This window comes from Urocampus carinirostris, chromosome 20, assembly GCF_059441175.1.
Source record: "Urocampus carinirostris isolate Australia breed hairy pipefish chromosome 20, RoL_Ucar_1.0, whole genome shotgun sequence".
Lineage (NCBI taxonomy): Eukaryota > Metazoa > Chordata > Actinopteri > Syngnathiformes > Syngnathidae > Urocampus > Urocampus carinirostris.
The window spans coordinates 26,099,306-26,126,390 of record NC_142368.1 but is presented as its reverse complement, the minus strand read 5'-3'; the positions used below and the strand labels follow the sequence as shown (position 1 = coordinate 26,126,390).

The window sequence follows — 27,085 nt, the reverse complement described above, 5'->3', positions numbered from 1 at the left end:
GGATTTTAATCTGGCCTGCGAAAATATGCTGAGAGAAGCACAAAAGAAAAAATGACTTGCAGTTTGAAAAATGCCACTAGATCTACCAAAGCCAGGCACCACTCACAAAGAAACGTTCTTTTTCTCGCTCTCTCGCTCTCAGTCACTTCCTCTCGCTTTTTCTTTCTTTCTTTCTTGCATTTTTTTGTCTTTTTCTTTATTATTTATTCTTTCTTTCTATCTCTTTTATTTCATTTTATTTTATTCTTTATTATTACTTTTTTCTTGTTTTTTGTGTCTTTTCACTTTCTTCTCAGTTTCTTTCTTTATTCTTTCACTTTTCTTTCTTATTTGTTTTTTCTTTCTTTCTTTCTTTCTTTCTTTCTATGTTTCTTTCTTTCTTTCTTTCCTTCTTTATTTCTTCCTTTCTTTCGGTCCTCTCATTTCTTTCTCTCTCTCTCTCTCTCTCTCTCTCTCTCTCTCTCTCTCTCTCTCTCTCTTTTTCTCTCTCTCTCTCTATCTCTTTCTCTTAAATCTACTATTTCGGCCTCTAGGTGGAGTTTTTTTTCTACCATGAGGCCCCAAGCTAAAATTAGTTTGACACCCCTGCTCTTAGTGGTAGCCCCTGGGACTGTTGGAAAACTTGATTATCCTTTGTAAAGCGACCAAGATTTTGATTTGAAAAAAAAAAATGCTCATGCATCAAATTGCTAATAGGTAGAGGTGCTCATGTAAAGAGGAACCATTGTATTTTTCCACAAGTCGCCATATGCTTTCTCAACACTCTTATTGTGATCGGTCCAGCCTAATTACTGGTGGGACGGCGAGCGTCAGCGGTGCTCCGCCTGCCGCTGCACCCACTTGGGCTCCGTCTCGCAGCGATGTGACAGCCAGGGCCGTTGCGTCTGCCGGCCGGGCTTCGCCGGGCCCCGCTGCGACCAGCGTCGCCCGGGTTACGAGAGGCGGGAGACGCGACGCCCGGTAGAGCGCGTCCCCGTTGAAGACGTGCAGAGACGATTGGCCGTTCCTCCCCGCTCGGGGGGATGCCCCAGGGGGGCCTTCTGGCCCAGCACGGCGGTAACCATGCACGTGGTTGAAGCGTGGTTTTGCTTTGTGTGTGAAGGTGCATAGTTGTCATTAACGTTTGTTTATTATTATTAACATATAATTACATAGTCTTACTTTCAGATTTGTTATTGTTTTTAGCAGAGTCACATGGACAACAGTGGTAGTGTTTTGCATGGTTCTGTGATTACCTTTGACATGAAGACTCACGAGTTTATGAAAAATTTGGAATGTGACTGCAGTACATAGAAACCACGTTTTTATTTTTATTTTGTGTGTCAAAATGCACCAGAGAAAACAAAATTTGGCCCCTTGGGCAGATTATTTTCTAAACTTTAAGACATGTTTACATGGTTCAGATGATTTATGACCATAAGGTATTGAACTAGTAGGTATTGAACTATCATATTTTAGTAAAATAAGTTATTTTAAATAAGCAAAATTTTACACCATTAGGGGGATAATTATTTCATTCATTTTACTTTTATGTTATTGTTTTATTTTAGTAAATTATATTTCAAATGGGGCAGCACGGCGGCGCAGTGGTTAGCGCGTGTGCGGCACAGTTCTGAGGTCGTGGGAACCTCCTGTGTGGGTTCAAATCCAGCTCCAGGCCTTACTGTGCGGAGTTTGTATGTTCTCCCCGTGCTTGCGTGGGTTTCCTCCGGGCACTCCGGTTTCCTCCCACATTCCAAAGACATGCATTTCAGGTGAATTGGCCGGTCCAAATTGTCCCTAGGTGTGACTGAGCGAGTGAGTTGTCTGTTCCCGTGTGCCCTGCGATTGGCCGGCAACCAGTTCTGGGTGTTTTCGCCCACTGCCCGATGATTGCTGGGATGGGCTCCAGCACCCCCGCGACCCTACTGAGGATAAGCGGTGCAGCTGATGAGATGAGATGAGATATTTCAAATGAGATTAATTTTCTGCCAGATGGGTTACAATTGTTTTGTCTGTTTTTATTTTGTTTTGTTTTCTTTTTTTGTCATAGCCAAATTTGACCTTGTTATGTGCTGTGTCAAACAAAACGAACCTATTATACAGTACAGTACTTTCTTTCTTTTTTGTCTTCCGTATTTACCTCCATTATTACCCAATACCTATAGAGCCTTTTCCAAGTTTGTTTTAGCAGAATGGCAGAAATCATGTCATGTCTTGACTATTTTTCAAGTGTGCAGTAAACGTTTTTTTCTTCACCTTGTCGGGTCCCCTTTGTCTCCAGGCACAGACGTTCGGCCTGGCCACGGGTGGACAGTGTGTGCCGTGTCACTGCAACTCTTTCGGATCTAAATCGTTTGACTGCGACGAACACGGTCAATGCCGGTGCCAACCCGGTGTCACCGGACCCAAATGTGACCGCTGCTCACGAGGATTCTTTAACTTCCAGGAGGGAGGCTGCACACGTAAGCTAACATTGGTGCACTGCTTGTTAGTGTTGACGGTTCACAGATCCCTTAGGCCAGGGGGTTTCAAACATGTTGCCTGCTCAGGCTTGCCAAGGGGTAAAATTTGTCCCACGAGAAAACACTGAAATAAGCACAAGAGAAAATAGATGTGCTGCACTTTTAAATGTCCACTGGATGTCGCCAAAGACAGCTGCCACTCACAGAGTAACTGGAGCTGTATTTTTTCTCTCTCGCTCTTCTTTCTTTCTTTCCTTCTTTCTTTCTTTCTTTCTTTCTTTCTTTCTTTCTTTCTTTCTTTCTTTCTTTCTTTCTTTCTTTCTTTCTTTCTTTCTTTCTTTCTTTCTTTCTTTCTTTCTTTCTTTCTTTCTGTCTGTCTGTCTGTCTGTCTGTCTGTCTGTCTGTCTGTCTTTTCCTCTTAATTTCCCTCTTTATTTTCCTCTTATTTCCCCTCTTTTGCTCTCACTTATCTTTCTCTGCATATCTGTCTCTCTTTCTGTCTCTGTCCCTCTTTCTCTTTTCCCTCTCTCTCTTTTCCCAGTATTGATCTCTCTTTCTCTCTTTCTCTCTCTCTTTATTCTGTTTTTGTCTTTCTCCATTAGTCTCTTTTGTTGTTTATCTCCCTTTTATATTTTTCTCTCTGCTGCTCTTTCTTTTGCTCTTTCTGTCACTGCACCTTTTTATCTTTTTATTTTTCTTTATCCCTTCCTTTCTGTCCATCTCTCTCTATGCCTTTCTTTTTTTCCTCTCTCTTTCTTTCTTTGTTTTCCTTCAATCTACTTGTCTGGCCCCCCCGTGATAATTTTTTTTCTAATATACCACCGCTGAGCTAAAATTGGTTTGACACCCCTGCCTTAACCGATTGGGTCGATAGAGCACCACTTCCTGTGATGTGTCTTAGACAAGTTCAGCGTGGTGGCACCCATCCCTCTCCTGGCCATTTTTGGGTAGGGGTTTGTTGTGAGAGTACTGGGGTTTCCATGGATACCAGTCGCAGGAGAAGCCTGATAATCTGACTCGGATACTGAACATTCATCATCTGGTCGCTGTTGTTATTGGAAAAAAAGGGTCCCCCTGCTCTTCAGAGATGAGCTGGGGATCATAAATCACTGCAGAAGTACCACCCTCAATTACTAAGGATTTTCAAAGCTTTCTCTTTGAAATCTGATTTATAAAAGTTGTAATTAGACATTCATGACTATGTCTTCAGTTTAGCTTGTTTTTTAATAACATTTCTCTGTAAAACTAAAAAAAAATGGTTTTCTTCTGTATTGTGTGCAAAATGAATGGATTAGTAAGTGATGATCTTCTATATAATTTGAAATTACCTATTCATTTAACTTAAAATCCAAATTAGAATAACATAGTTGTATTGCATCAATCCTTGCTATTGAATTCATTGTACAACTCATAAAAATTATAAATAATTTCTCTGGCGCTACCTGATGATTTTTTTAAATATGTACTCTGATCAAAGAAGGGATTGTGTGGAGTAATCACTAGAATTCTTAACTTAGAACTCAAGAGAGGGAAATCGAGTCTCCGTAGTGTATAGTCTTCCTTGATATCTGTAGCATTTGTTTTATATTGCACAACACAGAGATTTCTAGAGGTCAAATTTTACTCAGTGTCCCTTTAAACAATGTAGCCCAGTATCAGCTCACTTTCTGTTTGTTTTGAGTGTTTTTGCTTTGATTAACTACATAAAAATCTTAAAAATCCCAAGATGGACACAAGAGAACCTCATGATTCACAAAAGCTTTTTCAAAGTAGTGCCATCCAAATGCCTCAAAGAATCTATTTCAAGCCTCCAGCAGTCATAGTCATTTTCACGTTTGAGACATTCAGATGTTTGAATCATCCACCGCAGGGAGCAGGTGTCTGAAACTTTATTTGTGTTGCCAAAATTGAAGATTAACGGTGGCGACTATGAATAGCGCTTTACCCTCGTTACCCTATGCAAAGGATGCCAAGCACGATTGACAGCCAAGAACAAGTGGGCGTCGTCGCTAATGAACCTTGCTTTTGGCTCATATTTACCACAAGTTTTTATGAAGAATTTTTGGAAAAAGTTACGTATTAATGGAATTATATCCAATTATTTCCCAGATGTCAAATGAAACAGTATTGGTTAGAAAACACAAACCTTGTTGATCCTTGTAGTTAACCACTTAACGTTCTTGTCAAATTTGCCTTCAATCCCAATCCAAGACATACCCAAAGTAAATTGGATGCTATTCGTGAACAGTTTGGAGAATATAGGCACTTTCTCTTCTTTTGAAAGCCAACACTCCGAAGTTTTGTTCTAAACTGAAATAATCACTGCAAGTGCTACTACCATTGAGTAATCAAAGTTGGAACACACAGAAATAGAAGGGTTTTAACTCTCGCCTGAATTCTTTTTTGACATCACATACGTGCAAAAGAGTGTAGAATTGTCATCTTAGCTTGAAATCAGCGAGGACTATAGCATAAAGCCTTACCTGGCCTCTGGTCAAATGTGGTCGAAAACAAAACATTTTATTTTACACATTTTTTTAAAGGTATGTCAAACCGTTTCCAAACCGTTGACGGCCCAAAAACACCTGCAACCGTGTGTTTTACTTTGGCCCATATTTAGACATTGTGGAAAGGTTGTAAATGTTTAACATTTCTTTCCAGGGGTTTATCACTGATTGTGCACACTTGGCGTGTAAAGATGGATCCTGAGTTCCATTCTCAGCTCTGATTTGAATACACATTGTAAATATAAATACATTTACTTTGGTAACTTTATTCAACTGTATTAATGTGATATGACCTCTGAGACTTTTAGTGTTACCTGTGACATTCCACAGGCCTCAGTACTTTGTACCCTCCTTTCCAGAATGAAATGAGCCTGGTTGTTGCATGTTACATGCATTTCACGCAATCGTACCAGCACTTGGACTGAATGTATGTCATCTGGAACAGGGGCCGGGAACCATTTTGACCCAAGTATATTTAAAAAAAACAACAACATGAGAGAGCCACAAAACAAGATTCAAGATTCAATGTGTTTATCGTCATATGCACAATAAAGAACCCCAATTCGCCGCACAATGAAATTCTTACTTTGCTAGCGTAATAAAACTAAGAATTTATATACTTGTATGAATAAAAGAATATTACAAATATTAAAAAGATAATAATACAAGGTTAAGGCAACGAGATAAAAATAAGATAAAGCACAGTTGAAAGTGAATGTAGTGCATGAATAGTCCAAGTATGGTCCAGTTAAAAACCGCCAAACCCGCTCTCCATACAAAGCTAAGTCTTCATCACATTTTATTTCACTGTATTTCATTTGTTTCTTTAATAGAATCCTTTAAATAATATACAATCAGAGCCTGTCCCCCTTATTATTAATGTACCACTTAAAATTTGTCTCCCTAAGTTACTTAAGAGTGTTGAAGCTCATATTACCCGTAATTTTTGTCTTAAATAATAGTTTTAAAACAAGGTGCAAGAAAGGTTCTTGTGTAAAAATGTCACAAAATACTGAAAACAAGACGGATTTTGTCATATTTACCTTTTGCAAAGACTGCACTGAGAGAACGAAGGGAGTGCCTAACACTGTGCAAATATCCGTCCACTTCTACGGCTCACCCATTTAAATTGCTCCCGGTGGTTTGCTGGCGTTTTCATCTGTTTAAAAATTGTTTGTGAGATTTCATCATAATGTAATTCAGCTGGCAATATACATAGCTTAATAAGCTTCCATTTAAATGTTTTTTAGCGACATACTGCCAAAACAGGGTAAGTTGGTGTGACACTCTGACTGTTAACTGTCGTTAATCGGAGTAAACAACAGTTATCGGAGTAAACAACATATTTCCTCAGTGTTGGTTGGGCTTTGCATGTACCAATATCGGGATTTAACCACCCAATTTAGAAAAGCCACAGAGATATGTGCTATGGTCAAATTTTTATCTGCAAGCCGTATGTAATCATGAAAAGAGCCATATATGGTCCGCGAGCCAAAGGTTCCCAACCCCTAATCTAGACCCTGCTGCATCGGTCAAGATTTTGTTGCAGGAAGCTGTCAACTGGACATTCTTTTATTAGCTATTTTTTATGTCGATAATGTCAATGTATTGTCTGCTGGTGCCTTTGCAACATAAATTGTAGCCTGGTCATCCTGGAATGGGAGATTATCTCATATGTGGCCCCTTGTCAAGGTTTCTTCATTATCCTCATCATCATTCTTAGGTTTTTTTTTTTTTTTAGTTTTCCATGTCCTGACATTTTTTTTACATCAGGGGATGTTGTATTGGTGATCTGTGATAAGGGCTATACAAAAAAACATGACTTCACTTGACTTTATTGATGACTCCTCTGGTCTTTTCTACCACAGCATGTCTCTGCGACCACGTGGGCAACAACTGTGATGCAAACACAGGCCAGTGTATCTGTCCTCCAAATACACTTGGCGAGAGGTGCGACCGATGCGCCCCTAACCACTGGGGGCACGATATCATGACTGGCTGCAAGGTAGCGTGACCGCCCAACTAGCCCTCATTCATCATGCACACTTCATTAACAAGGGCTTTTAGCCCTTACTTGCAAGCCGGACTCTAAAATTAGGCTCGCTTATATAGTCCCCTTTATGTAAATTAGGTGTTTTTAAAAATAAATTGAATTAAATGATTGATGTCATTTAAAGAAATCAATTTAATAAATAAGCACATATGATTTATTCTACTTTAATTCTAATGTGTAGTCCCAACGTTTAACACGGAAAGTAGGCACAATAGAAAGAAACTAACAAAAAGTCACCTGATAATTATACATATTTTATCCTTTTTAAGTATATTGTTTTTGAGACTCTAAAATATACTCATTAGCCTGAAACAAATACCTAGAAACAGTACTTATCCAACTCTAGAATATCCAATATCAAAAAAATAACAAAAAAGTGTTCTGTGTGCAAAATCTGTATCATTTTAACATATTTGAATACCTAATGTTATGCATTATCAGGTCCAACCTGTTCCCCTTATCATCACCAGTAAAAATGCCATTTGTTTTTTGATATAATCCTTTAAATAATATACAATCAGAGGCTGTCCCCCATATCAATAATGTACCACTTTAAATTTGTCTCCCTAAGTTACTTAAGAGTGTTGAAGCTGTTACTGATGCGATACCTAGTGTTGATACTAGTAAAACTTTAAATACATGAATTTTTGGCCCAAAACAACGACACTACTTAATTGTGAAGACAATTGTATTAACATTTATCAATACCGTTAACTGGTTTTGATGCTTGCTCATCACTTTACTATATTATTATTTTGTATATTAGTTGAGACATGAAAGCAAAAAAAAAAACATATATATATATATACCGTATTTTCCGCACTATATGGCGCACCATGTTATAAGGCGCACCTTCAATGAATGATATATTTTAAAACTTATGCCATACATAAGACGCACCCCATTATAAGGCGCTATAAGTGCATGCTGGTTTAAGATCAGGTAATTGTGCAATTTTGTAATTGTAATCCTGTGCAGTCCTTCGAGACATTTTTGGGATTAAGGGCTATTTACGGTAAATAAATGTGACGACTTGACTACAGTAGAGAATGTAGTTACTTTATGCAACCTCTAGATGTTGCCACGCTCAAGGGAATGTCAACAAAATATTCAAAAAGGTCAAACTTTATTAACAAACAAGCTTTCCACAACTCCATTCACTCCCAAAATAAATAAACAGCCGTTTTATTATTTTCTCTGAGGTAAAGCATTTTCGTGACACATCTTTGACATCTTTGAACAACATCGACATATCATTTTAGTTTTTGTCCATTTAGTCAACACGCAAAGAAAAAAACGTCTGATACTGTTATTTTAAATGAAACGTTAGTGCAATCGCAATAAAGTGACACTCGTAATGTGCAAAAACAACGAGTGCAAAGCAATAACATAATAACTGTAAAATGTAAAACGTAAACACACAAAAGAAAAACAAAGATCACTCTATAAGCTCCTCATCGACGAATCCCTCGAATTCTTCTTCTGCTGTGTTCGAATTGACCATATCTCAGTGAATGGGCCATCCAACACGTCCGGTGTTTTTGTGCCAGCGCTGTTGCCTTCATACGTATAGTTATCGTACTGACACTTCTGCTTGCCGCTCTTTGTTGAACAACCCACTGTTCAAGTGTCTCCTCTAACTCTGGCCATCTTGCTTTATTGCCACGGAAACTTTGTTGAGTTTTCCTTACTTGGCGGAGCTTATCTTCATCCTTTCTCCACTTCCGTACCATCGATTCATTTAAGTTTAACTCTCTCGCTGCCGCTCTATTGCCGTGTTGTGCTGCGTGACTGATCGCTTTGAGTTTAAACTCGGCGTTGTACGCGTGTCTCTTAACAGGAGCCATTTTCTTCTACAAATGCACGTATGAAAGAGAATCTCGCTCTCTCTCTCTCTCTCTCGCTCTCTCTCTCTCTCTCAAACGTGACATTCTGAATAATTTTGCGTTTGTTTAAGGTAAATTGTGCTTTACATCTTCACCAGTCATAACCCTGGATTCAGACAAATACTGTATTTGTTGAATATGAATTAAGCAGTTTAATGGGGTAGCCATTTTGCCACTTAGTAAACAAATACAACACGAGCCCCGCAACTACCAATCGTTTAATATTTCCCAGTATGCACAGCGCGAAAAATTGAGTCGGCGGCTGTTTCTCGTAGTTGCGAGACCTTGCGAATTTAATATTGAGCCATATATAAGGCGCACTGTGTTATAAGGCGCATGGTCAGCTTTTGAAAAAAAACAAGACTTTTAGGTGCGCCTTATAGTGCGGAAAATACGGTATATACATTTTTTCCACATACAATGATACTGTTTTATTTGGAAATAACTCTCTCTCTCTCTATTATACCTATATCTATCTATCTATCTATCTATCTATCTATCTATCTATCTATCTATCTATCTATCTATCTATCTATCTATCTATCTATCTATCTATCTATATATATATATATATATATATATATATATATATATATATATATATATATATATATATATATGAAAATAAGTATATGAATACCCAGCTATTTTGCTATTTCTCCCACTTGGAAAATCATGGTCTGAAATTGTCACTGTAGGTGCATGTCCACTGTGAGATCGATAAACTGAAAAGAAAAATCCAGAAATCACAATGCATGACTTTATAATGATTTATTTGTGTGATATAGATGCAAATAAGTATTTGAACACCTGAGAAAACGAATGATAATATTTGGTACAGTATCCTTTGTTTGCTATTACAGGTATTATAGGTCAAACATTCCCTGTAGTCTTTCACCAGGTTTGCACACACTGCTGGAAGTATCTTGGCCCACTCTTCTCTCGATCAGTCAGGTTTCTGGGCTGTCACTGAGAAACACAAAGTTTGAGCTCCCTCCAATAATTTTCGATTGGGTTGAAGTGTGGAGACTGGCTGGGCTATGCAAAACCTTGATATGCTTCTTACGGAGCCACTACTTGGTTTTCTTAGCTGTGTGCTTCGGGTCGTTTTCCTATTGGAAGACATAGCCATGACCCATCTTTAATGCTCTGACTGAGGGTAGGAGGTTGTTCCCCAAAATCTCACAATACACGGTCCCAGTGATCCTCTCTTTAATGCAGTGTACTTGTCCTGTCCCATGTGCAGAAAAACACCTCTAAAGCATGATGCTACCATCCCCATTTTCAACAGTAGGGATGGTGTTCTTCAGATTGTACTCTTCATTCTTCTTCCTCCAAACATGCTTACTGGAACGATGACCAAAAATCTCTATTTTGGTCTCATCTGACCACAAAACTTTCTCCCATGACTCATCTGTATCATCCAAATGGTCATATGTAAACTTAAGCCTTGAAATGTGCTTGTTTAAGCATGGGAACCTTTCTTAGCATGGATGATTTCAAACCATGGCGTCTTAGTGTATTACCTACAGTAACATTGGAAACAGTGGTCCCAGCTCTTTTCAGGTCATTGACCAACTCCTGTCGTGCACTTCCAGAACAAACTATGACAAATATTGTAAAAAAAAAAAAAAAAAAAAACAAGCAGTATACCTAAATTATTTCAAAACAATGTCAGATTAGTTTTTACAATTAAATATTAAAAATATTGTCATGGTTGCCAGGGCACCCAATTGGTCCCCGTCGTGTGGCGTCAGGTTATGTCACGGTTGCCACGGTGGCCAATTGGCCTCGCCCACTGACACCAGCTGAAACGCGTTGACAGGTTGCTGCTGGACTACTTAAATGCGGTCTTGCGAGATGCCTGGTGTCTGAGCGTCTGCGAAACTCCTGCTAGACTCTGTGTGATATGCCAAGTCCTGTGAATTTGCCTGTGTTTGATCAAGTTTTATTTTCGGCCCGATCTGTTTGATTTCTATTTCCGCGACCATCGATCCCCGGATCGAGTGTGCTCCTCTTCACAATAAATTGTGAGTAACGTTACACGATTGGGTTCTCATTTCTGTTTCCTGTCCTGGTTCGTGGCAAATATAAAACATTTTGCTTTTTTCGGGTGAATAACACGCCCCACAAAAGATTTTTAGTAACTGTATTCTGAACAACTTTATAGTAGTTTTTTATCATATATTTCTGCACACATAAAATCCCATTGCATGAATAAAGTGTCGACTCTGGATTTAGATATTCCTTGTTCAAGGGCACCTAAAGAGCCCCCCAAAAGGAGCTTGACTCTCACATTTCGACTGAATTTTTTCGGGGTCCAGGAGTGCGGCTGCAGCCCTGTGGGCTCGGTGAGGCAGCAGTGCAACATCAACACGGGTTGCTGCCTCTGCCACGACTCCTTCAGAGGCGAGAAATGCAATGAGTGTCAAATGGGGTACCGTGACTTTCCTCAGGTGAGTCTAATGCTCTCGACGTATAATTTTCATACAGATGGCATATTGAGTTTTTTGTGACTTTCCTTTCAGTGTACCTTGTGCGAGTGTAACATCGCGGGATCGGAAACTGAAACTTGTAATCTTGAGCGAGGAATTTGTGCCTGTGAGGATCGAACAGGGAAGTGCAGTTGTAAGGTATGGGTGTGATTCTATTTTTTAGGTCATGACCACCTACGATATAAACCTGTACCTGTTCTATTTAGGTAAACGTGATGGGAGACAACTGTAACCTTTGCAAGCCCAACACATTCGGTCTGTCCCTGCAAAATCCGCTTGGCTGCAGCATGTGTTATTGCTACGGCCTTACACACTCCTGCACAGAAGCACAGGGACTCATCAGGATGTGGGTGAGGAGGTGCTCTGTTTAGTGCAGAACGTGACTTGAGAAGCTCAACAAGACAATTTCGGCACCAAAGAAATCAAATAACGAACGATGTTGAAACAGTCATGTTCTCGAAAAGTAAAAGACTAATATCAGCCTGATGCATTTACCAGATATAAGTACATATCTGCATCTACTTTGTGCAGTGTAATTACATTTATTTAGTTTTTAAGGGAAATAAAATATGAATTTGTAATTAAGTTGAAAATGCTGGCCTTGAAATTCGCTTTTTTTCCCAAGATGTTTTTTGCCCCATCATTCAAATAGAACAGGATTTAACAGAAATGAATTAAAAAAAATACTTTCCTGAACAAGTGACCTAAAACTGATTAAAATGAAAGGTAAACTCTTATTTTTACTTGTTATTATATTAATTCAAATCATGGTTTACAAGTTTATCGTGACATTATTTTATTTATAAATTAATACATGTATTTATGTTTATGTTGTTTATTCTTTTTATTATTTTTGATCATGTTTTGATTTATTTTGTTGTTTTACTATTAGTGTATCTTTTGTGTAAATTTTCTTTGCAATTTAAAAGTTGATTTCTATAAATTTTTATTTTATGGTTTTCAAATTTTTTCACATGTATTTTTTTGATTCTTTATTAGGTAATTCATTGAGTCCTTTGCATTTATTATTTTTAGATCTTTATTTGTTTATTGAATATTTAATTCATACATGTGTTTTAGATAATATATATTTTGAATGTTTTTTACACCATTTTCCTTTTTATGTACATTTAGTTTTATTTTATGTTGTCAGTTACGTTTTTTCTTTAAATTTGAAATATATTTTCGTGTTAGAATTTTTTTTCTCACATTTTAATGTTTTTTTCTCCCTTTGTTTATGTATTCATTTTTTACTGATGTTAATTAATATTTTATCAGTCATTAATCTAATTATTTAAGTTTTTGTTTTTCCAGTTAAGCATTTTTTTATTTCTTCCTTGTAAAAATTCCACCCAGTAATGTGTTTACAATACACATTCAGTCTATATCGGAAACATGAGTAATGGAAAGAGTTCCTGCGGATCCTTGAAAAGCCTTGAAAGGCATTGCATTCATTATTATTAAAATAGGGCCTTTATTGGCATTGAAATGTGCTAAATCAAATTTTCAAAAGTCTTAAAAACGGCAACACATTAACAAGATTTATATTTGTTTAAACTAAGAAGATGTTGTTACATTTATCATTTGTCGTTTTATGTAATTCACTGATTTACTTGTGTGGCAACATGGCACGACCACAATAATGGAACTATCAAAACGGTGATGTGGTTTCAGTCGGGCCTTTCAGAGCAAGCATATGTCTTAGGTATTATGCATAATCCACATAGCAACTTGGGAGAGAGATGTTTACGTTGAACCATGGGAAAGTGTACATTTAATAAGAAAGTGGCTTTCCAAAGATCATTTTTCGCTGTGCCAGGCCAGATCTGTGCCAGGTAATGTGTACGAGGCATGATGTAGTGTGTGCAAAACATAATAAGAGTTTCTTTGGTTTGTTTGTTTAATTTTTTTTTTTTTTTTTTTTGGTCGAATTGGTCTTAAATTTGATTTAAAAGGCATTAAAAAAGTCTTCAAACGCCTTAAATTTAGATAGACAGACAGACAGACAGACAGACAGACAGATAGATAGATAGATAGATAGATAGATAGATAGATAGATAGATAGATAGATAGATAGATAGATAGATAGATAGATAGATAGATAGATAGATAGATAGATAGATAGATAGATAGATAGATAGATAGATAGATAGATAGATAGATAGATAGATAGATAGATAGATAGATAGATAGATAGATAGATAGATAGATAGATAGATAGTTTATTCATCGTTTAACTTGCCTGAAGCTGTAGGAACCCTGAATAGAGATCACGTCCTGTGATATTAACACTTAAGGACCCCAGGGATATAGGAGAAGAGAAGAAAAAGATACAAGCACAATGAGAATTATCTGTTTTAGAAGTTCACTACACTCGTCTGTATCCCACAGTCAATAAAGAACCCATGATATCATTTTTAAAAGAAATTAATAGAAATTAAGAGACATAGAGGATGAAAGCCCACTTTATCCCTCCCACAAATCCCCACCACAAAAAAGACACCTTTTAAAATGTGTAGTTCAGGGGCCGAGAACCTATGTCCCGCAAACCAGATTCGGCCCTTTTCATGTGTACATCTGGCTCAGAGATAAAATATAACAAATGCAAATAGCCTCTGTGTCGTTCCAATCTTAAGTGTTTTAGAAGCCGAACCAACTCTAAAAATGAAATTGTTCGGACCAGAATATATTTGGCACAGTCTCTTCTACAGTTTACAGTCAAGGTGTTACACCAACAGGCAACGTTTTGGATGTTTGTCCCTCTGGAATCCTCTATATGGAAGCACATTAAGCAATGTATGTTAACTGTTGAGAAACTTTATGATTAAAAACTCACAGAACAAACTGCAAACACCAGCTAGGCACCCAGATCAGGCAATTTGAGTAATTATACCTGATTACTTTTTTAAAGTAACGTGCCCAACTCTGATCTTAAGTAACTGCAGGAGAGAGACCAATTTCAAGTGGTATATTAACTGTATACTGATATAGGACACAGGCTCTGACATTTTTATTTCATGAATTTTATCAAACCATCAAACGAATTTTATCAAATAATCAAAGTAAATGCTCTGAAGTCTTAGCTTTTGTCTGGAGAGCATGTATGGTGGTTTTGTCGTCTTAAATATATGGTGTGCCTGTATTAAAAAATAAAAATAGTTTGCTTTGGTTCAAAAAGGTTCCTGACCGTTATTATGGTTGTAAAAAATTTCTAACTTGTTCCTATTTGTCTTCTGTTGCAGCTGACACTGAGGCCAGACCAGACAGTGCTTCCCCTGGTGGATAAAAGTAGCATTGTCGAAACGCAAATCGGAGTCAGCTTTCAACATCCGGAGATCCTGGCACACTCAGATCTGGTCACGACTGTTCTCTCTGAGCCTTATTACTGGAAACTACCGCAACAATTCCGGGGTTCCATGGTAGGGATTCATTTTATCAGCTCTTTGTAGATGTGATTGTCAATTGGCGTTCCGATTAGATCACTGCATATGGTGGGAAGCTGAAGTACGCTGCCTACTACGAGGCTCGAGATGAAACCGGGCCTTCGTCCTACGAGCCCCAGGTCATTGTGAAAGGCGGCGCCGGCCACAACATTGTTATGACACGCCACGTCACAGGATTGCAGATGGGTCAGCTCACTCGGCACGAGATTGACATGACAGAGGTAAGATCGGGCTTAGAAAGACTAAAACTTGAATATTTGTGATACTACAGGATTTGTACAGGCGCTTGAAAACCTTAAACATGCTAGAATTATATAATGGTCAGAATAATGCTTTAATTTTGGCCGAAGTGCTTGGAAATGCTTGCAATTTTTCCCATTGCCTGATTTCTTGGCAGTCTGACACTATAGCCCATGCAAATAATAAGGACAATTTTTTTAAAAAGTGTGAAAGGACACTAACAAGCCTTTCGGCTTGTTATTATGGTGTTGTCATGTGAAACGTCATCGCCCCCAATTGTCACTTCTCTATTTAGAAAAACGTCTTTTTTTTAGCACAGCTAACAGGGAAGAGCTTCCTATTTTGGCTTCCAAACGGCTTCTCAGAATTTGTGTTTTTTTTAATTGATATATTATCAATATTAATAAAACATTACGATCCAAACTATTTACTAATGAGTAATGACGTAATTTTTGATGGGGATCCCTGAAAAACACTTGAAATATAAATTAAATATTAAAAAAATGTACAAAAATAATTGTGAAACACAAAACAATTTTATTTTTAAAGTTGAACAGCAACATAAAATCCCTGAAAATGCAAAACAATAACATAAGAATTAAAAATATAAACTCTTCTGTTCTGTAAAGAAATGATAACTCCTCTGAAAAACACAAAACATATAAATTAAATTAAAACGAAAAGCACAAGTTTTGCAGATTAAAAGATTGAAAGCAGTCTGCTTCAGAGCAGTTAATATCACTAAAATTAGTCCAGATCTGGCCATTTATTTCTGCTTTTTATACATACAGTACTTTCTTTTTTGTTTTCTAAATTGAGCTCAGTTATTACCCTTTTCATGTTTGTAAACAAGAGTGACGTAGCCAAGCTGCGCATGCATCGTTGAAGCAGAATGGCATAATTCATGTCAATTTATAGCAGCCCATTGACACAAAAAGATCATTGATAGGAACAGCTCAAAATAGCACAAGTTATGTGCCAGAGGCAAAATAGGAACTTTATTTTATTCATCAAATGGAAAAAAAAACTTTTTATTGGCGCTGGATTTCTTCTTTTGAAAAATTGAAAAGCTGGCCTTGAAAATGCTTGAAAAGTGCTTGAATTGCACCATTGCAAAGGTGTACAATCCCTGTGTAATAATTAACCATTTTCATCTACAGCATGAATGGAGACGCGCAGATGGACGAGCAATGACGCGCCAGGACTTTATGGATGTTTTGTTCTATGTTGACTACATCCTCATCAAGGCGTCACATGGAAACCAGATGAGGCACAGCCGGTAATTGACAACAATATTAAAAATATATTATTATCCAGTTTAAAAATGCTTTGTGTCCCTCACAGTATTTCTGAGATAAGTCTGACGGTGGCAGAAACAGGCACTCCAACAAGAGAAAGTGAAAAAGCCCACCAAATCGAACAATGCGAATGTCCACTTGGATACTCAGGACTGTCCTGTGAGGTGAGGCAAAATTATTATTCCATGACTTATTTCCCCCCAAAAAAATTTTAGGCTCCGGCTATCCCCGGACCAAATGTGTTAGATTGTTTAGCTGTTGTGCTCGGTCGTATTTACTTAATCAAGATTTTGTAGCTGATCAAAGAGATACAAATCTCAGAAGAACGGTAGGCAAGCATACGCTCTATTGAAAGATTGCCAATGTGCATCACCCCAAATGCTAAACATGTTTCTTGAAAAACGTAATGTATGAATAGGGTTAACACTGACAAAAATACATTTAGAAAATATTTTTGGGGTAAAGTAATCTCGGAGCAGGACGCCCCAAAACATATACAAGAGAGCAGAGAGAGTCGAAATGAGAGGGGAACACGTTGTTTATTTCATCCAAACATTCAGTCGTGTTCCGAAGTTGTTCGGGCGACAGTGGCCTTCTTACTGTGTTCGTCAGCAGTGACGTGTTGTTTTTTCTCCAGTCGGGCGCTTGATTCGAGTCGCCGCGACCCAGACAAATTCCTATCAGTTAAGCAAACAAATGGGGACGTCCTGACATGGCCAAAGTCCTGTCAGTCACGTACCCTCCAAAATGCCTCTACTTTCCACAATATATCCTCCCCTTGGGAGTTTATCTACGACACGTCCAATCAGGTAAACATAAACAACCAGAAAAATGAAATCCAAGAAAAATACAGAGTAAAGGTAAATTATACTCAATCATAGCTGTATTTTTTTAAAACACGGACATAATGACCCGAATTGTATTCTTAGCTAGCAGCGCATCAGCTTGCTGTAATAGATTAATTTTAACTTTATTGTTAACGCTTTGCTTAAAAATATCCGACACTTCAAACATTGACTTGAACATACCATCAAACCATGCACTAGTCCCCCCCTTTTTTTTTAAGTACTGGAATTATATATTGCAAAATGTTGATGGTTGATTCATACATGGTAAAATATGAATAAAGCATATGTTGATGTTGGCATTTGGCGTCGACACCTCCCCTTGAACATTTCAAAGACCATGCTCCTTCATACAACATCGGGTGTCATCAAGTCAGATGTCGGAATCAGAGACAATTCCAGCAGGCATCACGCTCAGCTTCTATGTAGCCCAAAATCCGGAAGCAACGTTGCATCCTGACCATCTTTAACCGACAGCTTCCTCCTCGGTGGTGTGACATACCAACAAGAGAATCACAATTAGAAAACAATGAAGTTGTAACAATTATTCCTAGCGTTATAGTGTTAAAGTACTATTGGATATTGTAACATATGCAATCAGTCCGGATCATCATTTTTGTTGACTTTCCATGGTAAATTCCAATACTGACTTTATTTATTTTCATACTTTTGTTCCCTTTTACTCTATTTACTTTAACATTTTATTTTATTTTCCTCTCTTTTTTGCAGATGCTCCACTATCTTGTATAGGTTTTCCTGATTTTTGACGTTTTCAGATAACCTGTGACAAAGGGTCAATGAAATTCATGGTGATGCATTCAATTGAGCCATCTGTTCTTCCTCGCTAAGAAACAAGCTTGGATATTCAATCACCAGGGTTGGGAGGGTTACTTTGAAAATGTATTCCGATACAGTCACTAGTTACCTGTTGAAAAATGTAGTCAGTAACGTAATCCAAGTACCATAATATTACAGTAATGTAACTTGATTACTTTCAATCACTTTTGGATTACTCCAATACCAAAAGACAAAAGAAACTAAATATAAATAAAATTACTAAATTGTGTGTAAGACAAATCAACAGTGTAACCTTGTGAAAGAAATAGAGGAAACCAAGGTCAGGTAGTTGCTTGTAGTCCTACAAAGAAAATGCTCAAATCTTAACCACATAGTTTAGTTTATTAAGCAAAAAAAAACCTTTCTCTCTCACATTGCAGCCAAAATACGCTCTGTTTTAGTTCACATTATGAATTAAGAGCACAATATTGCTTTAAACACACAAAGTGTTCACTTTCTAAATTTTCAACAAAGATTCCAAGCAAGTGAAAGATATTGAACACCATAATGTAAATTCAAGCAGGTGCTTTTGAGTTTAAATCAAAAGCATAGGCTTACAGCACAGTATACAAAATAGAAATAAAGTCTGCTCCTTGTACAGTGAACACAAAAATATTACTTTAGTCGTTCATCTAGCACTCACACCATTAAGTAAATACAGCTAAGTATGGGCCTAAAGCAAAATTCCAAATGGAAATAGTCTGGTAACAAAACACGAAGTGCTCTTTTTAAGTTTACTATATAGATTAAGGGCACCCACAATATACAACTCTTATACAGAAATAAAGTATATTTCTTATGTAGTGAACACCAAATTCTCATACTTAAGTCCTTCGCACCATGTTTAACAAATCAGGTGTGCTTTCTGAATTTTCAAAAATGAAATAAAAGGACAATCAAAACGAATTTAAGAATCGAAAACAATTTAAGAAGATAAAGTAAGGCAAAAGGAACATTTGCTGCTTATACATTTACAGAACTAGTGTGTAGGAGGTAGAATAGAATAGAATAGAACAGAATGTGCCTTTATTGTCATTGTTACAACATGGGATATGCTGTGACAACGAAATTGGACGACTCCAGTTACACATTTACAGTGAGGATAAGGAAACAAAGACACAAAGGAACAAAGAACTAACCAATGTAACCGCGGTGTACGTGTCCCACCAAAGATCCACATTCACGCTGGATGGGATGATGAGGTTTTTATTACAGTTACTACAAATGGATGAGTCACAACATTAGCTTTTCTGTTGGCTTTGATCTCTTTGATCTCATTGCAGTTCTCTCTTGTAAGACTGCCAACAAAGCATATCAAAACGCTTTCTTTTCACTTTACAGAAAATACATTTTAGAATATCACAATACATTTTTACATCTTTACATTTTAACAAGATACTTTTAACAAGAGATCGTATAGTGGATTTTTAACGTTTACAATGGATTCAACATATTTTTCTTTCGTCTGAATTTTAACCAACATCATCCTTTTTTAATGTATATGAAAAAATAGAAATAAAAACAATAATGAGTATAAAAACGGGTACAAGTTACCTGCAAATGGATGAGTCACAACATTAGCAGGAAATGTGCAGCCCAACTGTAGTCTTATATTAAATCAAAACTGAGCTTTGGGCAAAACTTTCTGTTATAACGAAGGGGGAGGACTTGCTCCATGTTGTCATCAGACATTCTACTAAGAGATGAGGTAAGTACATTTCCACCATAACTGAAAAGGCGTTCAACTGGAGCACTGGAAGGCAGCGTAGTATTGTACTTCATGAAGAGCTGCTTAACCAAAGGAAATGCATTCAGGGAGTCCATGGTCTTAACGGTATCATCAAGGAACCTCCGAACCTCTTCCTCTGCTGTGCTCTTGTCAGTCCTGTTTTTCTTCCCAAACACAAAAAAATTTTCATCTGATCCATCAGTGTCAGAAATGGTGTTTGTTGCAGCTGCAGGAGATTTCCCATTTTCCAAAGAGCTTGCCTCCTGAACCATTGTTTTGCACATATCCTCTTTCTTCTCAACAGGAAGCCAACACATGCGGAATTTTGGCATGGTAGTTGTAGCCATTTTTGCATCATGGCTGCTTAGCATGGCACCAAAGCGATGATCAATTGCATCAATGACTGCAATAGTTGTGTGCTGTGTACATCACTTGTGGCTCCTTCTCAGAGAGCTTAGATCTGAGGCTTAAGATTGTTGGAATGAAGAACCCCAGATAGCACTTTTTCTCCCCCTGTAGAAGATCAATGGATTGAGCAAGTGGCTGTAAGACAGCTACATATTCCCTGAGAAAAGTCATCTCATGAGGGTTCAGCCTGGACACACCGAGTCTTGAGCAGATGTCTCCCAGCTGATCTTCTGTAAGTTCAGTCAGTTTGGCAATGGTCATATATTCAGAGCTCCACCTTGTGACACATGGAACCGTAACTCTCATACTGGCAACATCCTGCACGACTTCTGCAGCTGCTGATGATCGATGTGCTTTGTTCCATATAGAAGCACACTTTCCCATTGCACTTCGATACACTTTCCTGGACGGTCCTTTTGATGCTACTTTATCCACCTCATTGATGGCAATCAAGTTAAGTGTGTGCGCTGCACACCGTTGATGAGGAGGGAGGTTCCTCATCTATCTCCACCTCCAGAGCTGTGTCCATATCCAAGAACCTAATTCCATCATCCAAGTCATCCGGTGCTGCCCCCTCACTTGTTTCAAATTCTCAGAAAGCGTTACAAAGTTACTCCCATTGTCTGTAATTGTGGCCCTTACTTTGTGCTGCAACTTATAGTCTGCATGTGTTTCACTGATTTTTGCTGCAAGGACATCAAAAGTATGCCGTCCCTTCACTCGTGCACAGGCCAGTGCTGCTGACTTCCTCTCAAGAGTATCCTCGATCCAGTGGCATGTCATACCAAAAAGCTTCTGTTGTGTGCAGTCCACAAGTCTGCTGTTGTGCACACATATGACACTTTCTTAAGTGTTGCAGTCAAGTTTTCTTTCATGACAGCAAATTCCCTCTCTATACGCTGCACTAGTGTCTTTCTGCAAATGACTGTTTTGCCACCGCTGATTCCCTCTATGAACTTTTTGAATGAAGGCTGCTCAACCAAGGAGAAAGGTTGAACGTCATCAATCACCAAGTCAAATATCAGTCTACTGACAGCACTCTGGGATGTGTTGTTTCCAAGTCCAAGTTTTACCTGTTTGGAGGGAGGATGCCAGACCTCTTGGCCATCTTCAGATTGACTACGCTGTCCATTCATCTCAGATCGTCTGGTGTCCTCCTTAGTTTGATGCAACTGTCTTGGATGTCTCCTCTGCAACAACACAGATTAAAAAAAATAAACAATTGTAATATAAATTGTATATACGTATATATATGCACATTGCATATACATATATATAATGCTTAATCTATTCAGTAACTCATAACACTGGCAATAATAATACCTCAAATATCACAAAGCTTTGTATTGTTAGTCACAATGGTAGTAGGTGAAAGAATTCCCAAGGAAAAGAGGTACTACTGACATATCCCAAAGTTATCTACTGGTCATTCCCCTAATGCTCAGTATATTAATTTAGTGATCATGGCAACTGGGCAATTATTTTACTCATTTACTTTTTTGTTAACATATAATAAAAAAATAGAAAGATAGATAGATAGAGAGATAGATAGTTAGGTAGATAGATAGATGTACATGAATTCTCAGTGTTCCTTCCACATAAAAATGATCAGACTTACCACTCATTTCACCTCTGTAAACATGCACATCCAACAATCTACTTAACATCCCTTTCCTAACCACTACATTATCCATCAGTGCTCTGTCCACCATCTCACCACCATCCACTCTGACAAAGGTATACTTATTCACGTCCCTCTTTTCTAAACAATATATTTCCAATCACCAACTCATTTTCCACACATAACTCAATCAATTTCTTCCCACTCTCATTTCTTCCTGATACTCCATATCTACCAATCACATTTTCAACCGTTCCATCACCCACTCTAGCAATCAGGTCACTTAGTATTACCACTTTCAACCCTTCTTTCGCACTTGCCACACGGTCGGACAAATCCTTCCAGAACTCCTCTCTCTCCACGGTGCTTCTTTCTGAACCAGGTCCATATGTACATATAAACATCCATACTTCTGCACCCCACTTTAACCTCACCCCCATCAATCTGGAAGATATCTCTTTCCACTCCACCAGTTTTTCCTTTGCTTTTTCACTCACAAGCACAGCCACTCCTTCTCTAGCATGTCCACCCGTAACTTTCTACCATACATACCTCCAATCTGTGATTCACCCTTTCCTTTCATCTTTGTTTCACTCAAGGCTAACACATCAACCTTCCTTTTAGTCATCATTCTTCCGATCTCCTCTTTCTTCCATTCAGCCGCTTTACTTCCACATCCTCTTACATTTACTGACCCTATAACTTGGGTTTGCGTGACCTTTTGGTCTCCCGCCCCCTTTCTTTGCCTCGCTGTCTCTTGGGGAGTAGAGATAGAGAGGAGAAGATCCCCAGACCCCTCGCTCCCTCCACTTTAGTCGCCTCCTACGACACGCAGCGGACCACGGTGGGAGAATTCTCTTACCTGTCACAAGGAGAGGGTCCCTCACCACAGGGCTTCAAATAAGTGTTTTAAACTTATTTTATGGTTCCAAAAGAGATATAGGATTAGAAACTAAGGTTTAGGCTCATTAAAAGCGTATTAAATTGAAATTACAGTTCTAAAATAGGGTTGGGGCTGGACTTTATAGCTAGGGTTACGTGTAGGTTTACGCTTAGGAAATAGGATTTGATCTCCATTTTAGGGATCTCAAATGAATGTAGGGTTCCAGAATCGGTTCAGAGCAATGATTACAATTTAAACAGGGTTAGGGCTAGGAACTAGGGTTTAAGATCCATGTTTGGGTTCTAAACTGAATGTTGAGTTCCAAATAGGTTTAGAGCTAAGGTTACAATTTGAAACAGGGTTAAGGTTAGGAACTAGGGTTTGAGCTCCATGTTTGGATTCTAAACTGAATATAGGGTTTTTTAATAGGTTTAGAGCTAGGGTTACAATTTGAAACTGGGTCACCGCTAGGAGTTTGGGTTTAAGCTCCATGTTACCGTTCTAAACTAAATGTATAATTCCAAAATAAGTTCAACTGAATCTTGGGTCCCAGGATAGGTTTAGAGCTAGGGTTAATGTTCTAAAACGGGTAAGGGCTAAGGACTAAGGTTTGAACTCGATGTAAGGGTTCTAAACTCAATCTAGGGTTCCAAAATGGGTTTAGAGCCACGGTTACTGCTTGAAACCGGGTTTGGGCTAGAAACTAGGGTTTGAACACTATGTTAGGGTTATAAACTCAATGTAGGGTTCCAAATAGATTTAAAGCACGGGTTAAAGTTTGAAACAGGGTTAGGGTTCGGGATACAGCTAGGGTTAAATGTAGAAATAGTGTTTGGGCCGCAATTTAGGGTTTTAAACCAATGTTAAGGTTCCAAAATAAGGTTGGGGCTAGAGTTGGGGATTGAGGTAAGGTTTAGGCTCTCATTCTTTTGACATTTGTTTTTAACGTCCTTAAATGTGCTTGAGTTGGCCATGAAAAGGGTGTACAAACCCTGAATACACCAGGTTGATGATAAATTAAACATTATGAAATATAATGGAAGTATACATCCAAATAAAGTACATAGCATGTTTTGTGTATAGTATCTGTCTGGCTCCTAATTGCAATAACATATAAATCACTGCACAATTACATTTTGAACATCTATACGTTTTCACAGCCTGGAAGGAATTTGAGCTCCCAAGTGTTTACTTTTCATTGCTTACTGTTTGGTTGAAAATACAAACAAAATGAAAATGTACATAATATGTACTTACATGCAACAAGGGTTAAACACGAGTTAAACAGTAGTCTCTTTGAAGGCATCGATAGATGCTCAGCCATGTTTTTGGTCGAGATTTTCGCCACCAGATGGATGTCACATTTGTCGTTGCCGTCATTATGAAAGTATTGGGAAAATGGGCGTTTAGCGCGAACGGCGGGAGCAGATGGCTCTTTAAAAGGACTTCATTAATTATTGCTGAACACGCGAGGACGTAGAGTCACCTCACGCGTGTGCGTGCTTTTGTGTGTTGAAGAGTCACTGAGGGGAATCACCCGTAATTGGCTGCATGCGTGAAAGCCGAGGTCAACAGTCGCTTCGAGAAATAGCAATTTAGGATAATCGCGGGCCTGCGAATAGCGTTGTTTGTGCACCGCGCCACTTCCTGTATAATTTTTAGAATGACTGAGAGAGTGAACACATGAAGAATAAAAATGTTGAGGCTTTACGAGGGTTTCATTGCTGTCAGTAAAACACATTAATCTTCATGTACCCTTGTTTGCAAAGAAAGCTTCAGAAGAACAAGATGCTAATGCTAACATGGCCTTTAGCAAAGGCGTCATCAACTGGGGGCTACCTGATTAGCGCAAATGGGCTACCTGTTTGCTATGCATTTGTAAAATAACAACATATCATGTTGTTACCATGGTTTTCTATGTTATTCACAGTTCAGGGATCTCTTAAATGGGCAGGCCGTCGGGGCAGCACTCCCTGTGGTGTGTCTTGGGCAAGTACAGCTTGTTGGCAACAATCCCACTACAGGCCATTTTTGGGGGGTATCATGAAACAGATAGTACTGGTTTCCATGGTCACCAGTAGCAGTATAATTCTTCTGATCTGACTAAGACACAGCACCTTCCTCTTTGGTTGCCATTGCTGTTGGTGTAAAGCATCATCCCGCTCTTTGGAGATGAGACTGACCTTGAAAACCATATTGCTTGAATGTTACTTAAAATCTTACTGAGTCTAGTAAGACTGTTAAACTATTTACCTGTTCTCTTTAAATTGTTGTGCATCACCGAAGTACTGCCATTATACACAAGTTCTGCTTTGCAAACTTTGCAAATAGTCTTTTTATTTTCCGCATCCAGTCTAAAATGCTCTCAAAAGTTTTGGTACGCGTGCTTGATGACGCTGTCCTTTCTGTACGTAACAGGATTATCTGCTTATAATTAGAAGTAGGGTTTAAATATGCTGAGTCAACCACTAAAACATAATGTCAGTTAGAAATAAAATTAAAATCACATTGATCCATCAATGGTGAGCTGTTTTCAGAGTCAGTACGAGGGCTACTCAGGTGCTCTTCGGGGGCAACCAGGTGCTCACTGGCCTCACTTCCGTGACCCCCTGCTTTAGCATTGGCGTCTAATCGCGAAGCCTGTAAATGCTTGCAGTTAAACATCCCTTCCAATGCGGCTAGTTGTTAACATGAGTGGTTGGCAACATTTGTTCAGATGTCTTACTCTGTTCTTTGTGCTAGCAACCGGCCACAAATAGGCCATAAACACTGACAGTGTTCGGTGCATTCAAATGTGCCCCGACATTTCAAATTTAGGCTAAAATAGAGGGCGTTAATGCTCTTTGTGCAACCTGGTTTGTAAAGGAGTTGAATTAAATTTTTGTTTTCAATATAATTAAAAGTGTACATTTATTTTCGGAATGTACTGTATTTATTCATACATAATGTGCTCCCGTGTAAATATGCACTTCTAATTCTTGATTAGAAATCAGTATAAAATTTTGTTTAGCTTTTTCTATGTTCAAGTTTTGTGGTTGGATGGGATAGGTATTAAACACAGGTCTCTGCTGTGCGCACGCCGAATCCGTACCACCAGTAGTGTACATGACACATGAAACGGCATCAGATTTCATCATCACACTATCTTTATGGTACTAGAGACGAATGGCACTGAGTAAAAATAGTGTGATAATAAGATGAGGTCGAAAGCCTTTTCAAATGTCTGCTGTTTCACTGGTGGTCCAGTAGTTTGTATTACAGGCTCGAGGCATCATTGCTGTCATGGACTTTTAGGACAAAATTACATATCACCCATGATTTTTTATTGACTATATTTTAACTCCCAGAAGGAGTCAAGCATATGAGTGTGTTTTTCACCCCACTAGAGGAATCTGGCTCCGGTATATACATACATACATACATACACACACACGCAAACACGCATGCACGCACGCACACACGCACACACACACAATGTTTTGTATATTGTTACCCAATGCAAAATCTATTGCAGCCTGGTCATCCTGGAAGGTGGATTACCACCCCGGGGATCGATTTCCGTTGCGACCAATGTTTTGCTATTGTGGTCAGCGATATTTGGATTCATTTTTGGGGTGAAAATCTGTGTGTTCTCCACGAATAAATACGGTAATTAACTTTTTATTGATGTTAATGTCATAAACATGTACTGTAACAAAACACTTCCAAGTGAAACAACATTATTCATGTTTTATTTGTTTTGTATATGCAATTTGCTATAGAAAAATGAGATTTATTACTCTAATCAATCAACAGCACTCGTTTTCTTAATTTTTTTCTTGTTTTTTCTGTCTGTTTTCTATGCAGGAATGCGCGGCAGGTTTTTACCGCCTCCGCAGCGGCTCGGCTTCATCTGCTACGGCCTCCAGGGTGCCCACTGCTGCGGGCATGGGCAGCTGCGTTCAGTGCCAGTGCAGCGGCCACTCTACCACCTGTGACCCCGACTCCTCCATATGCCAGGTAACGCATGAGACGTTCATGAGCCTGAGGAAAAAAAGTTTAATTAGCCCGGCTATAATTAACAAGCCCCGGTTTATTCATATTTCCCGCCAGTCTGTCGTTCTTGATCGGCACCCAAAAGTAGTTCAAGAGAGCACGAAGTTCACTTTAAAAGTTTTGTATTGTTCCCCTTTGTGTGAATTCACACTTAAAACACAAATAAACAAATGATGTTAACCCACCCCAAGTATTGAAATAAAATTGTTTTTTAAAGAGAAAATTCTTCTTTTTCTGTCGGTATATAATTTTGCTAGTGTTGTTTATTTTTGTAATTGTTTTATTGTCCTTATTTTACTGTTTTTAAGAATTGATTTTTACCCTTTGATCAAGACTGCAATAAAAATGGTTAATAAAAATA

The 27,085-nt window shown here is 38.3% G+C and overlaps 1 protein-coding gene across 1 annotated transcript in view; it reads left to right on the top strand.

Annotated features, from left to right (window-relative positions):
- The window catches only part of lama2 (laminin, alpha 2), a 278,494-nt gene that overhangs the window by 168,538 nt on the left and 82,871 nt on the right, over positions 1–27,085 (top strand). Inside the window, exons 23-32 of the mRNA XM_088324972.1 lie at positions 2,264–2,444; positions 6,820–6,956; positions 11,215–11,346; positions 11,419–11,523; positions 11,592–11,735; positions 14,628–14,804; positions 14,864–15,049; positions 16,229–16,347; positions 16,413–16,530; positions 26,536–26,688. Coding sequence (XP_088181098.1) covers positions 2,264–2,444; positions 6,820–6,956; positions 11,215–11,346; positions 11,419–11,523; positions 11,592–11,735; positions 14,628–14,804; positions 14,864–15,049; positions 16,229–16,347; positions 16,413–16,530; positions 26,536–26,688 — 1,452 coding nt within the window. The remainder of the gene's footprint in view (positions 1–2,263; positions 2,445–6,819; positions 6,957–11,214; positions 11,347–11,418; positions 11,524–11,591; positions 11,736–14,627; positions 14,805–14,863; positions 15,050–16,228; positions 16,348–16,412; positions 16,531–26,535; positions 26,689–27,085) is intronic.